At 38.1% G+C, this 14,177-nt stretch overlaps 1 protein-coding gene across 5 annotated transcripts in view; it reads left to right on the top strand.

The window, feature by feature from the left end:
- The window catches only part of BRIP1 (BRCA1 interacting DNA helicase 1), a 189,525-nt gene that overhangs the window by 67,768 nt on the left and 107,580 nt on the right, over positions 1-14,177 (top strand). For all 5 annotated transcript variants that reach the window (XM_082705892.1, XM_082705891.1, XM_082705893.1 and 2 more), the window contains 2 exons: positions 2,167-2,366; positions 6,426-6,558. In XM_082705892.1, coding sequence (XP_082562018.1) covers positions 2,167-2,366; positions 6,426-6,558 — 333 coding nt within the window. The remainder of the gene's footprint in view (positions 1-2,166; positions 2,367-6,425; positions 6,559-14,177) is intronic.

The following is a 14,177-nucleotide window of genomic DNA, read 5'->3' as shown; positions in this document are numbered from 1 at the left end:
TTTTACTTAATTTTTAAAAATTTTTAAAAAATTGATTTCAATTAATAAACCTATAGTGTATTATTAGTTTCAGAGGTAGGTTTCATTGATTCATCAGTCTTATGTAATACCTAGTGCTTGTTACATCATGTGCTGTCCTTAAGGTCCATCAACCAGTTATCCCATCCCCCCAATTCCCCTGCCCTCCAGCAACCCTCAGTTTGTTTCCCATGACTAAGAGTCTCTTACGGTTTGTCTCCCTTCATCTTGTTTTATTTTTCCCTCCCTTCCCACATGATCCTCTGTTTGGTCTCTTAAATTCCATGTATGAATGAGATCATATGATAATTGTCTTTCTCTGATTGACTTATTTTGCTTAGCATAATACCCTCTAGTTCCATCGTGTCATTGCAGATGGCAAGATTTCATTCTTTTTGATGGCTGAGTAGCATTCCATTTTACACACACACACACACTCACACACATACACACCCCACATCTTTATCCATTCATCTGTTGATTCAAGTCGTTTTCTCTTGCTTACTCTCATGATCCTCAATAGTCTGGCTTGAATCTGCCATCCACTACAAACTCCCAACTTGGCCCCTTCAAAAATTACCTCATAGTCCCCTGAGGATACCTCGTTCCTAACTCTATCTCTGCTTTTGATGATGCCTGTATTGAAATGCCTGACTTCCTTTGCTATCCAAATCCAAATTCTACTCACTATTTATTTATTTACTTATTTATGGGAGAGAGGGGTGGAGGACAGTAGGAGAGGAAGAGAGAATCTTAAGCAGGCTCCATGCCCAGTGGGAGCCTGATGTGGGGCTTGATCTCACAAGCCTGGGTTCATGACCTTAGCTGAAATGAAGAGTTGGACACTTAACCAGCTAAGCCACCCAGGCACCCCTTAACTCATCTTTTGAACCCCAATATATTTCTTATTCTTCCATGGTTCTTTTTCAGTCATTGTCAACTCTATGTATTTTTTCCTCAGAATAACTCACTGGCAATTACTTTGTAACATTTCTTCATATAAGCCAGGACTCTTTCAATTGCAAATGACAGAAACCCAGCTTCAATAGAGCTTAAAGAAAAAAATACTTGACGAATTTCATTGTGAAGTCTTTATTTTCAGGCTGTTTCTTTCCCATGGGAACAAAGATAACCTCAAGCAGCTACCTAACCTGGAAAAAAAGACCATGATCTTAAATTTACTACCCAGATTTCTCTGATTGGCCTACATTGAAACTCATTTCCATTCTTGAACCTGTGATTGTAGAGGGATGGAATACTTTATTTAATTGACAAACCTGGGTTCTGAGTCTGTGTTGTGAGAGTGGTGATGTCCCTTGATTAACAGTTCTATCCACGTCACATGTAGCTGGGGAAGAATAATTCTCAAAATGAAGGGACAAAATGTAGGAACAACATAAATGAAATAGATACATGCTGTATTTTATGTTGAGAGTCTTTTGAATCCTGTATAATTATTTTAGTTTTAAAGTTCTTTTGTTTGCACCCCCACTTTTTTGTTGTTGTTGATTTCTGAACATTTATTTTGAATACATTTATCTTTTTTTTTTTTAAAGATTTTATTTATTTGACAGACAGCGATCACAAGTAGACAGACGGGCAGAGAAAGAGGAGGAAGCAGGCTCCCTGAGGAGCAGAGAGCCCGATGCGGGGCTCGATCCCAGAACCCTGGAATCATGACCTGAGCCAAAGGCAGAGGCCTTAACCCACTGAGCCACCCAGGCGCCCCTGAATACATTTATCTTATTAATTTTTAATAATTTTTCAGTTTGTCATCTTGGGTTTTTAGGTAGATGATCATGTCACCTTGTTTGCCCCCATTTAACATTATGCTGGAGATTGTATAGTGTGATTTTTATACACTTTGATGTGGCCAGCTATACCTTAATCCAGCCAGACTTACTTAAAAGGTATTTTGGTTGATAGGTTTGCAAAATATTTTGAGAGTGAAAAATGAGAAACTGTAATGTTGAGCTGATATTTGTTAGCTTTAGTGTTTTAAAAGTTTTAAGACCTAGAATCAGTTACTTATATAATTATCCTTGCCATTTTGCCTGTAGTATGAAATTTTAAATGAAAATATCTTGCCTACTGCTGTTAAGTCCATTTTCCTGAATGTTTTACAGGAAATTTTTTTTTGTCTTACAGATGGATATCAATCTCAAAGAACAGATTGTCATTTTAGATGAAGCTCATAACATTGAAGAGTGTGCTCGGGAATCAGCAAGTTACAGTGTAACAGAAGTTCAGCTTCGGTTTGCTAGAGATGAACTAGATAGTATGGTCAACAATAATATAAGGAAGAAAGACCATGAACCCCTACGAGCTGTGTGCTATAGCCTAATTAAGTAAGAACATTTTCTTAACAGTGTCATTTTTGCTGCCTTTGTATTAAAAACATGCTTTATTATGCCGCAATATTTTAATTAGTAAACTTTGATCAGGCAACTTGGGAAATGGATTATTCCTTGTCTGTTAAACTTTTAGAAATAGGCCAGTCCAAACTTCTCTCTTGTTCAAAGAATATAATAAACATTCAATTTTTAAATTGATAATTGTGAATCATTTCTAATTTAAGAGAATAATTTAACAGCCCCATGTATGATGTATATAGGACATTGGACTAAACATAAACTGAAGGGGATTTTAAGTAACATATTTAAAAGTTTTGGATTATAGCTTTAATTTATTGCTTTATCTTTCAGTTTGAGTAGGACTCTGGTTTGATGAGTTTTATTTTAGTTAACCAAGATCTCAATACTTTACTAGATTTAGTAATAGTTTTAATAAAGTTTACATTGAATTCCATTTTATTAGACATTAGGTTGTTGATCTAGAATCTCTTTATCTTAGATCTTGATCCTACGACCTATTCCACTTACTACAGTATTTTTCTGTTCTTTCCATTTTCTTAAAAATTTTTTGAATGTTATATAGTCACATGTTTGAACATAAAAGGTATACAAATTTATGTTGTAAAAACTCCTTTCCACCCCATCTGCTTAGTTCCTCTCTTCCTGAACAAGTGTATCATTCGGTGTGTATTTACAAGCAAATTTCATGCATATATGAGCCAATATAGATACTTTTCCCTATTCCTCCTTTTTACCCAATGATGGCATATTGTACTTTCATTTTTTTGTCTTCTCCATTTTTTTCTGTAATATTTATTTTAGAGAGAGTGTGTTTACAGGTGAGGGGAAGAACAGAAGGATGGGGAGAGAGAAAAAATCTCTAGCAGACTCCCTGCTGAGCATATAAGGCTTGATTTCACAACCCTGAGATTATGACCTAAGCCAAAATCAAGAATCAGATGCAACTGACTTAGCCACCCAGACACCCCATTGTCATCTTTATTTTAAGCATAAAAATGTTATTTTTAAAGCCATTTTATTGAAGTATGATTGACATACACAAAGCTGTAAATATTTAATGTATATACAGCTTGATGAGTTTGCAGGGAGCCTGATGTGGGGCTCAATCCCAGGACCCTGGATTATGACCTGAGCTGAAGGCAGACACTTAATGACTGAGCCACTTTGGTGCCCCATCCAGTGTAGTTTTTGCTTACATTTCTCTTAATATGATTGGTATTAAGCATTTTTAAAAAATGATTTATTTGTTTTGGAGAGAGAGAGACGAGGTTGGAGGGTGAGGAGAGGCAGAAAGAAAGGGAGACAGGTCCCAAGCAGATTCAGCACTGAGCATAGAGCCAAGCGTGGGGGTCAATCTCACAACCCTGAGATCACTACCTGAGCCAAAACCAAGAGAAGGATACTTGACCTACTGGGCCACCCAAGCACCCCAATATTAAGTATTTTTAAAGGCCATTTATATTTCCTTTTCTGTCGATTGTTGACATCTCTGTCCTTTTTTGGTTTTGTTATGGTTCTTATTGATTTGTAGAAGCTCTTTGCATATTAACCCTTTGCCTATCTATTATAGAAGTTGCAAATACATTCCCCTTATTTTGCCATGGGATACATCTTTCCTTGTGGTATTTTTGTCATGTAGCAGTTTGTCATTTTTATTTCACAGTAGAATTTGTGGAAAGAGTTGCCTATAGTTGTTAATTCTGTTTTCTCACTTCCTAATCTTTCCTCAGTTGGGTTGTCTGCAGAATTCTACTAAAACTGTTCTTATCAAGGTCACCAGTTATCCCTGTGTTCCAATCCAAAGGTTAATTTTCTGTTATCTTACTCAGCCTTTCAGCAGTGTCATTTGGGTATTGTGGACTACCATCTCTATGAATAGTGGTTTTGGCTTAACTTCTGTGAAACAATGGAAAATATATGCACATTGCTCTCTGTCCCCAGTTTCTGATACAGAAGTTCTAAAACCTTTGTAATTTCCTAAGTGATACGAGTACTAAGAGCATGTTTGACTCCAGTTCCTGACAGAACTCCTAAATCCTTTGGGATTTCCTGGGTGCTAGGACTGTCTTTTTTTCTAATGAGGTCGTGTTTGGTGGGCTTCTGGGTGGGGGGTGTTCACTAGAAACACTAAACCATGATTAGTAGCTTAGAACTTTCAGCCCCATTTCCCTCTGGAAAGGGGAGAGGGGGTGCAGATTGAGTTGATAATAGATCATGCCTATGTGATAAAGCCAGGTTTCAGAGAGCTTCCAGATTGGTGAACACATTTATGTTCTTGGAGCATCCTACCTTTCGAGGTATAGAAGCTTCTGTGCTCAGACCCTTCCAGACCTCTCTCCATTTATCTCTTCATCTGGCTCTTTATCTGTATCCTTTATTATATTAAAAACTGGTAAACAGGTATTTCCTGGAGTTCTGAGGATTGTTCTAGTAAATGATCAAATCTGAGGAGGTGTCCTGGGAATCTCTGATTTATAATTGCTTGGTCAGAAGCACAGAGGACAACTGGGACTTGAACGCTGACATCAGAGGTGAAGAGGCGGGGAGGGCAGTCTTGTGATACTGAATGCTTTGCCTGTAGAGTCTGTGCTAACTCCAGTAAGTGTCAGCATTGAACTGAATTCTAGGACACCCAGCTAGTGTTTTGGAGAATTGCTTAGTGTAAGGAAAAAAAAAAACCCACTTAAATTTAGTGACCAAATATGTCAGAAGTGAAGTAGTGAGACAAGAGGAGACATAGAGGAGTACTTTTTCCTAGACAGCCTCTATGAGACCTTCTGGTTTTACTCTTCCTCACAGTTCATTTTTTCTCAATTTCTTTTGATAGTTCTTATTCTGTTTGAAGTCTAAAGGTTGAAGTGCCTCAGGACTTGGTCCTGAGACCTCATTTCTTCTCTATCTCTGTACTTTGCCTTAATTATATAACTGAGTACCATAGTAGTACTAGTAAGGCCTGAATCTGTGCCTCACCCAATCAGTAATAAATCTAGATTCTAGTCTGTCTCTGGAATGCTATTTTCATATATCCAACTGTACTTTATAATCTGTTTGGGTTTTAATTTCAACTTTACAAAACAAACTCCTTCCCTTCCCTTACCTATTCCCCCCAAATGGCCAGTCTTCTTATCTAAGCAAACAGTACCAGCCAGTTCCTCAAATAAAAAATGTTACCCTTAATTACCCTCACCTAAAAAATGTTGCCCTCACCTCATCCAACTCATCATTAAATTTAATAAATGCCACCTGTACAATATATCCCAAATCCTTCAATCTATGTTATTATCCTAGAATCATCTCTTAACCAGAATTCTGAAAGAATGCATGGGGCTCTCTGCTCAGCAAGGGAATCTGCTTCACACCCCCTCCCCCAACCCCCCGCCTGCCTCTCTGCCTACTTGTGATCTCTGTCTGTCAAATAATAAATAAAATCTTAAAAAAATATATGTAACAGCTTAATTTTTTTTTTTTTTTTTTTTTTTTTTTATCAGAGAGAGAAGGGGAGAGAGCAAGAATAGGCAGACAGAATGGCAGGCAGAGGCAGAGGGAGAAGCAGGCTCCCTGCCGAGCAAGGAGCCCGATGCGGGACTCGATCCCAGGACGCTGGGATCATGACCTGAGCCGAAGGCAGCTGCTTAACCAACTGAGCCACCCAGGCGTCCCAACAGCTTAATTTTTTTATTAGATTGTTTTATATTTCCTTTATGCACATTTGGGATCAACTTCTATACCTGGTTTTCAGTTGAAGAGATAAAGTAAAGAGGTGTGAATCTAAAAAAACACAACTGGGAAATCACATGCATGTTTCTCTTTTCTGAATAAAACATTTTAACTGTGCAAGTGTTTATTATGCAATATGAAATATGCATGCATTTTAAAAGGTGTCTTAATTCACATTTGTATCCCAAGAGTTTCAAGGAATATGATCAATGTATCACAGTTCTTTGTTTTGTTGAAATAGTGCATGTAAGGATGATATTAGTTGGTGGAATTGTTTTATTTTACTTAATTAATTTGGGAATTATTTTATTTCAGTTGGTTAGAAGCAAACACTGAACATCTTGTGGAAAGGGATTATGAATCATCATGTAAAATATGGAGTGGAAGTGAAATGCTCTTAAATTTACACAAAATGGGCATTACCACTGCTACTTTTCCAATACTGCAGGTAAGATTTTTTTTTCTACCTGTGACATTTATTTAGTGCATTAGAGATGGCTTAACAGTGAATAAGTTAATCTAGACTTAAAAAACTATAATTTAACTATTTTGAAATTATATTTTATTATGTTTGTTAATCTTTAACAGTGTAAATTTTGGATTAAAAAATAGCATTACTTAGTTTGAAAGACATAAGACTTAAAAGAATGAATTGCTTTGTTCAAATCCAAAGAAGTCAATATTTTTAAGTTCTAAAATTATTTTGTCAGGTGTTTTTTTTTTTTTAATTAACATATAATGTATTATTAGCCCCAGGGGTACAGGTCTGTGAATCACCAGTTTTACACACTTCACAGCACTCACCATAACATATACCTTCCCCAATGTCCATAACCCAACCACCCTCTCCCTCTCCCGCTCCCTCTGGCAACCCTGAGTTTGTATTGGGAGATTAAGAGTCTCTTATGGTTTGTCTCCCTCCCCATCCCACCTTGTTTCATTTTTTTCCTTCCCTACCCCCAGAAACCCCCACTTTGCCTGGCAACTTTCTTGTATCAGGGAGATGATATGATAATTGTCTTTCTCCGATTGACTTATTTCACTCAGCATAATACCCTCTAGTTCCATCCATGTCATTGCAAATGTCAAGATTTCATTACTTTTGATGGTGGCATAGTGTTCCATTGTATGTATATACTACATCTTCTTTACCTACTCATCTGTTGGTGGACATCTAGGTTCTTTCCATACTTTGGCTATTGTGGACATTGCTGCTTATAAACGTTCGGGTGCACGTGCCCCTTTGGATCACTACATTTGTATCTTTGGGATATATACCCAGTAGAGCGATTGCTGGGTTGTAGGGTAACTATGTTCAACTTTTTGAGGAACCTCCACGCTGTTTTCCAGAGTGGCTGCACCAGCTTGCACTCCCACCAACAGTGTAGGAGGGTTCCCCTTTCCCCGTATCCTCACCAGCATCTGTTGTTTCCTGACTAGTTAATTTAGCCATTTTGACTGGTGTGAGGTAGTATCTCATTGTGGTTTTGATTTGTATTTCCCTGATGCGAGTGATGTGGAGCACTTTTTCATGTGTCTGTTGGCCATTTGGATGTCTTCTCTGCAGAATTTTCCGTTCATGTCCTCTGCCCATTTCTTGATTGGATTACTTGTTCTTTGGGTGTGGAGTTTGATAAGTTATAGATTTTGGATACTAGCCCTTTATCTGATATGTCGTTTGCAAATATCTTCTCCCACTCTGTCAGTTGTCTTTGGTTTTGTTGACTGTTTCCTTTGCTGTGCAAAAGCTTTTGATCTTGATGAAGTCCCAATAGTTCATTTTTGCCCTTGCTTCTCTAGCCTTTGGTGATGTTTCTAGGAAGAAGTTGCTGTGGCTGAGGTCGAAGAAGTTGCTGCCTATGTTATCCTCAAGGATCTTGATGGATTCCTTTCTCACATTGAGGTCTTTCATCCATTTTGAATCTATTTTTGTGTGTGGTATAAGGAAATGGTCCAGTTTCATTTTTCTGCATGTGGCTGTCCAATTTTCCCAACACCATTTTTTTTTTTTAAAGAAACCAGTCACCTCTCAACTGGATTTCTCTTTTTTTTTTTTTTTTAAAGATTTTATTTATTTATTGGACAGACTGAGATCACAAGTAGACAGAGAGGAAGGCAGAGAGAGAGGAAGGGAAACAGGCTCCCCGCTAAGCAGAGAGCCAGATGTGGGGCTTGATCCCAGGACCCTGGAATCATGACCTGAGCAGAAGGCAGAGGCTTTAACCCACTGAGCCACCCAGGCGCCCCCCCAACACCATTTTTTGAAGAGACTGTCTTTTCTCCTTTGGACATTCTTTCCTGCTTTGTCAAAGATGAGTTGACCACAGAGTTCAGGGTGTATTTCTGGGCTCTCTATTCTGTTCCAGTTATCTAGGTGTCAGTTTTTGTACCAGTACCACACTGTCTTGATGATGACAGCTTTGTAATAGAGCTTGAAGTCTGAAATTGTGATGCCACCACCTTTGGCTTTCTTTTTCAACATTCCTCTGGATATTCGGGGTCTTTTCTGGTTCCATATTAATTTTAGGATTATTTGTTCCATTTCTTTGAAAAAAATGGATGGTATTTTGATAGGGATTGCCTTAAACGTGTAGATTGCTTTAGACAGCATAGACATTTTCACAATATTTGTTCTTCCAATCCATGAGCATGGAACATTTTTCCATTTCTTTGTGTCTTTGTCAGTTTCTTTCATGAGCACTTTATAGCTTTTAGAGTACAGATTCTTTGCCTCTTTTGTTAGGTTTATTCCTAGGTATCTTATGGTATGGAGTGCAATTGTAAATGGGATTGACTCCTTAATTTCTCTTTCTTCTGTCTTGCTGTTGGTGTAGAGAAATGCAACTGATTTCTGTGCATTGATTTTATATCCAGACACTTTACTGAATTCCTGTACAAGTTCTAGCAGATTTGGAGTGGAGCCTTTTGGGTTTTCCACATAAAGTATCCTATCATCTGCAAAGAGTGATAGTTTGACTTCTTTGCCAATTTGGATGCCTTTAATTTCTTTTTGTTGTCTGATTGCTGAGGCTGGGACTTTTAGTACTATGTTGAATAGCAGTGGTGATAATGGACATCCCTGCCGTGTTCCTGACCTTAGTGGAGAAACTCTCAGTTCTTCTCCATTGAGAATGATATTCGTTGTGGGTTATTCATAGATGGTGTTGATGATATTGAGGTAGGTACCCTCTATCCCTACACTTTGAAGAGTTTTGACAAGAAATGGTGCTGTACTTTGTCAAATGCTTTTTCAGCATCTATTGAGAGTATCATATGGTTCTTGTTCTTTCTTTTATTAATGCATTGTATCACACTGATTGATTTGCGGATGTTGAACCAACCTTGCAACCTTCGTCTTGGTGAATAATCCTTTTAATGTACTGTTGGATCCTATTGGCTAGTGTTTTGGTGAGAATTTTTGCATCTGTGTTCATCAAGGATATTGGTCTGTAATTCTCTTTTTTGAATGGGCCTTTGACTGGTTTTGGGATCAAGGGAATGCTGGTCTAATAAAGTGAGTTTGGAAGTTTTTCTTCTATTTCTATTTTTTGGAAGTTTCAGGAGAATAGGAATTAATTCTTCTTTAAATGCTTGATAAAATTCCCTAGGAAACCATCTGGCCCTGAGCTCTTGTTTCTTGGGAGATTTTTGATGACTGCTTCAATCTCCTTACTGGTTATGGGTCTGTTCAGGTTTTCTATTTCTTCCTAGTTCAATTTTGGTAGTTATAGATCTCTAGGAATGCATACATTTCTTCCAGATTGTCAAATTTGCTGGTGTATAGTTGATCATAATATGTTCTTTTAATTGTTTGTATATCTTTGGTGTTGATTGTGATCGCTCCTCTTTCATTCATTATTTTATTTATTTGGATCCTTTCTCTTTTCTGTTTGATAAGTCTAACCAGGGGTTTATCCATCTTAATTCTTTCAAAGAACTAGCTCCTAGTTATGTTGATTTGTTCTACTGTCTTTTTGGTTTCTATTTCATTGATTTCATTCTGATCTTTATTATTTCTCTTCTCCTGCTGGGTTTAGGCTTCCTTTGCTGTTCTTTCTCCAGCTCCTGTAGATGTTTGGTTTGGTTTTGTACTTGAGACCTTTCTTGTTTATTTTATTTTATTTTATTTTATTTTATTTTATTTTATTATTTTATTTATTTGACAGAGAGAGATCACAAGTAAGCAGAGAGGCAGGCAGAGAGAGGAGGAAACAGGCTCCTGGCTGAGCAGAGAGCCTGATGCTGGGCTTGATCCCAGGACCCTGGGATCATGACCTGAGCCGAAGGCAGAGGCCTTAACCCACTGAGCCACCCAGGCGCCCCTACCTTTCTTGTTTCTTGAGAAAGGTTTGTATTGCTGTATATTTTCCTCTCAGAACTGCCTTTGCTGTGTCCCACAGATTTTGAACAGTTGTGTTTTCATTTTCATTTGTTTCCATGCATTTTTTTCAATTCTTTAATTTTCTGGTCTACCCATTCATTCTTTAGTAGGATAGCCTCCATGTATTTGTGTTCTTTCCAACTTTTCTCTTGTGATTGAGTCCTAGCTTCAGAACATTGTGGTCTGAATATATGCAGGGAATGATCCCAATCTTTTGGTACCAGTTGAGACCTGATTTGTGACCCAGGATGTGATCTATTTTGGAGAATGTTTTATGTGCACTAGAGAAGAATGTGTATTCTGTTGCTTTGGGATGAAATGTTCTGAATATATCTGTGATGTCCATCTCGTCCAGTGTGTTACTTAAGGCCTTTATTTTCTTGTTGATTTTTGCCTGGACGACCTGTCCATTTCAGTGAGGGAAGTGTTAAAGTCCCCTACTATTATTGTATTCTTGTCGATGTGTTTCTTTGATTTTTGTTATTAATTGGTTTATGTAGTTGGCTGCTCCCATGTTAGGGACATAGATAATTAAAATTGTTAGGTCTTCTTGTTGGACAGACCCTTTGAGTATGATATAGTACCCTTCCTCATCTCTTATTATAGTCTTTGGATTATAATCGAATTTATCTGATATAAGGATTGCCACCCCAGCTTTTTTTTGATGTCCATTAGCATGGTAAATTGTTTTCCATCCCTCACTTTAAATCTGGTCTGTCTTCGGGTCTAACATGAGTTTCTTGTAGACAGCATATTGAAGGGCTTTGTTTTTTTATCCATTCTGATACCCTACGTCTTTTGATTAGGGCATTTAACCCATTTACATTCAGGGTAACTATTGAGATATGAATTTATTGCCATTGTATTGCCTGTAAGGTGACTGTTACTGTATGTTGTCTCTGTTCCTTTCTGGTCTACTGCTTTTAGGCTCTCTCTTTGCTTAGAGGACCCCTTTCAATATTTCCTGTAGGGCTGGTTTGGTGTTCACAAATCCTTTCAGTTTTTATTTGGCCTGGAAGCTTTTTATATCTCCTTCCATTTTCAATGATAGCCTAGCTGGATATAGTATTCTTTGCTGCATGTTTTTTTCATCTAATGCTTTGAATATATCATGCCAGTTCTTTCTGGCCTGCCAGGTCTCAGTGGATAAGTCTGCTGCCAATCTAACATTTTTACCATTGTATATTACAGACTTCTTGTCCTGGGCTGCTTTAAGGATTTTCTCTTTGTCGCTAAGACTTGTAAGTTTTACTATAAGATGATGGGATGTGGGCCTATTCTTATTGATTTTGAGGGGGACTCTCTGTGCCTCCTGGATTTTGATGCTTGTTCCCTTTGCCACATTAGGGAAATTCTCTACAATAATTTGCTTCAATATACCTTCTGCCCCCTCTCTCTTTATCTTCTTCTGGAATCCCAATTACTCTAATATTGTTTCATCTTATAGTATCACTTATCTCTTGAATTCTCCCCTTGTGGTCCAGTAGTTTTTTGTCTCTCTTTTGCTCAACTTCTTTATTCTTCATCATTTGGTATTCTATATCACTAATTCTCTCTTCTGCCTCATTTATCCTAGCAGTAAGAGCCTCCATTTTTTATTGCACCTCATTAATAGCTTTTTTGATTTCAGCTTGGTTAGATTCTAGTTCTTTTATTTCTCCAGAAAGGGCTTTTATTTCTCCAGACAGGGTTTCTCTAGTATCTTCCATGCCTTTTTCGAGCCCAGCTAGCACCCTGAGAATCATCATTCTGAACTCTTTTTTTTTTTTTTTTACATTTTTATTTATTTGACAGAGAGAGAAATCACAAGTAGGCAGAGAGGTAGGCAGAGAGAGAGAGAGGGGGGAGGAAGCAGAGAGCCTGATGTGGGACTCGATCCCAGCACCCTGGGATCATGACCTGAGCAGAAGGCAGAGGCTTTAACCCACTGAGCCACCCAGGCACCCCTGAACTCCTTTGATATGACATATTACCAACATATTACCAACGTCCATATTGATTAGGTCCCTAGTCTATACTGATTAGGTACTGCCTCTTGTATTTTTCTTTGTGGTGAGTTTATCCGCCTTGTCATTTTATTCAGATAAGAATATATGAACGAGAAAATAAAATACTAAAAGGGTGCCAAAGACCCCAGAAAATATGCTAATCAAATCAGAAGAGACCCCAAATCAGGGAGAGAAGCAAAGGGTTTAAAAGAAGTTAAAAAAAAAAAATAAAGAAAAATATATAGACTAGGGACTAGAATAGAGCCACCCATTTGATTTTGGGTGTATTTTGGTCTCAGAAGAATCTACCTACCACAATTTTAAAGAAAAACATATATATATATATATATATATATATATATATATATATATATATACACACACACACACACAAACAAAAATAAGGATAAACACGATGAAGGGAGGGAATATGACTATAAAGATGAAAATTTAAAAAATTCTAAAAAAAGGAGTTGATAAGTTAGTTGGGAAAAGAAAGAAAAAGAACATGGGGAGAATTTGCTTAGGCAGGAGACTAGAACAAAGCCCTGTGCTAGATTTAGGGTATATTTTGATCTATTAGAAAAAGTTGTATCCCAAAAAAACCCTATATGTATACAAAAAATAAAGTTAGATACAACAAAGGATAAAACATGACTATAACAATGAAGATTTTAAAAGTTTTTTGTTAGGGGCACCTGGGTGGCTCAGTGGGTTAAGCCTCTGCCTTCGGCTCAGGTCATGATTCCAGGGTCTTGGGATCAAGTCTCGCATCTGGCTCTCTGATCAGCAGGGAGTCTGCTTCCCCCTTTCTCTCTCTCTGCTTACGTCTCTGCCTACTTGTGATCTCTGTCTGTCAAGTAAATAAATAAAATAAAAAAAAAAAAAGATGTTGAAAAAGTTGAAAAACACATATTGAGCTTTTTTTTTTTTTTTAAAGATTTTATCTATTTGACAGAGAGAGAGAAATCACAAGCAGGCAGAGAGGCAGGCAGAGAGAGAGTGGGGAGGAAGTAGGCTCCCTGTGGAGCAGAGAGCCTGACGCAGGCTCGATCCCAGGACCCTGCGCCCACAACCCAAGTCGAAGGCAGAGGCTTTAACCCACTGAGTCACCCAGGCACCCCACATATTGAGCATTTTTTAAAAAGTTTTTTATAGAAAGGTTTCGTTAAGATAAACTAGTTTTAATAAGTTAAAAGATGAAAGAGGAAAAAAATTAGAATAAGAAATAAAATTTAAAAATTTAATTAACTTTGCAAGACTAAAGAATCATGGGGAGAAAGCCATGTATTCCATGCTTTGCTTTCCCCTCCTCTAGAATTCCGCTGTTCTCCTTGATCACTGAGCTTGGTCTTGGCTGGATGTTCTTGCTGATCTTTTGGGGTAGGGGCCTGTTGTAGTGATTCTCAAGTGTGTTTGCCCAAGAAGAAATTACGCCACCCTTGCCAGGGGCCAGGCTAAGTAATCTGCTCTGGTTCACTCTCAGGAGCTATTGTTCCCTGATTGCTTTCCGTAGCGCTCTGGAGGACAGGAATGAAATTGGTGCCTCCCAATCTCCACCTGGAGGAGCGGAGAGCTCAGGGCCCCACTCCTCAGTGCGCCCTCCAAGAAAAGCGCTCAATCACTCCTGTCTTCCTGGTCTCTGGCCACGCTCCAAGCTCACACGGCCTGTGACCGAGCGTTTCTGCCTCTGACACA

This window comes from Mustela nivalis, assembly GCF_964662115.1.
Source record: "Mustela nivalis genome assembly, chromosome: 17".
Lineage (NCBI taxonomy): Eukaryota > Metazoa > Chordata > Mammalia > Carnivora > Mustelidae > Mustela > Mustela nivalis.
The sequence above is the reverse complement of the archived record's forward strand: the minus strand, read 5'-3'. Positions and strand labels throughout refer to the sequence as shown.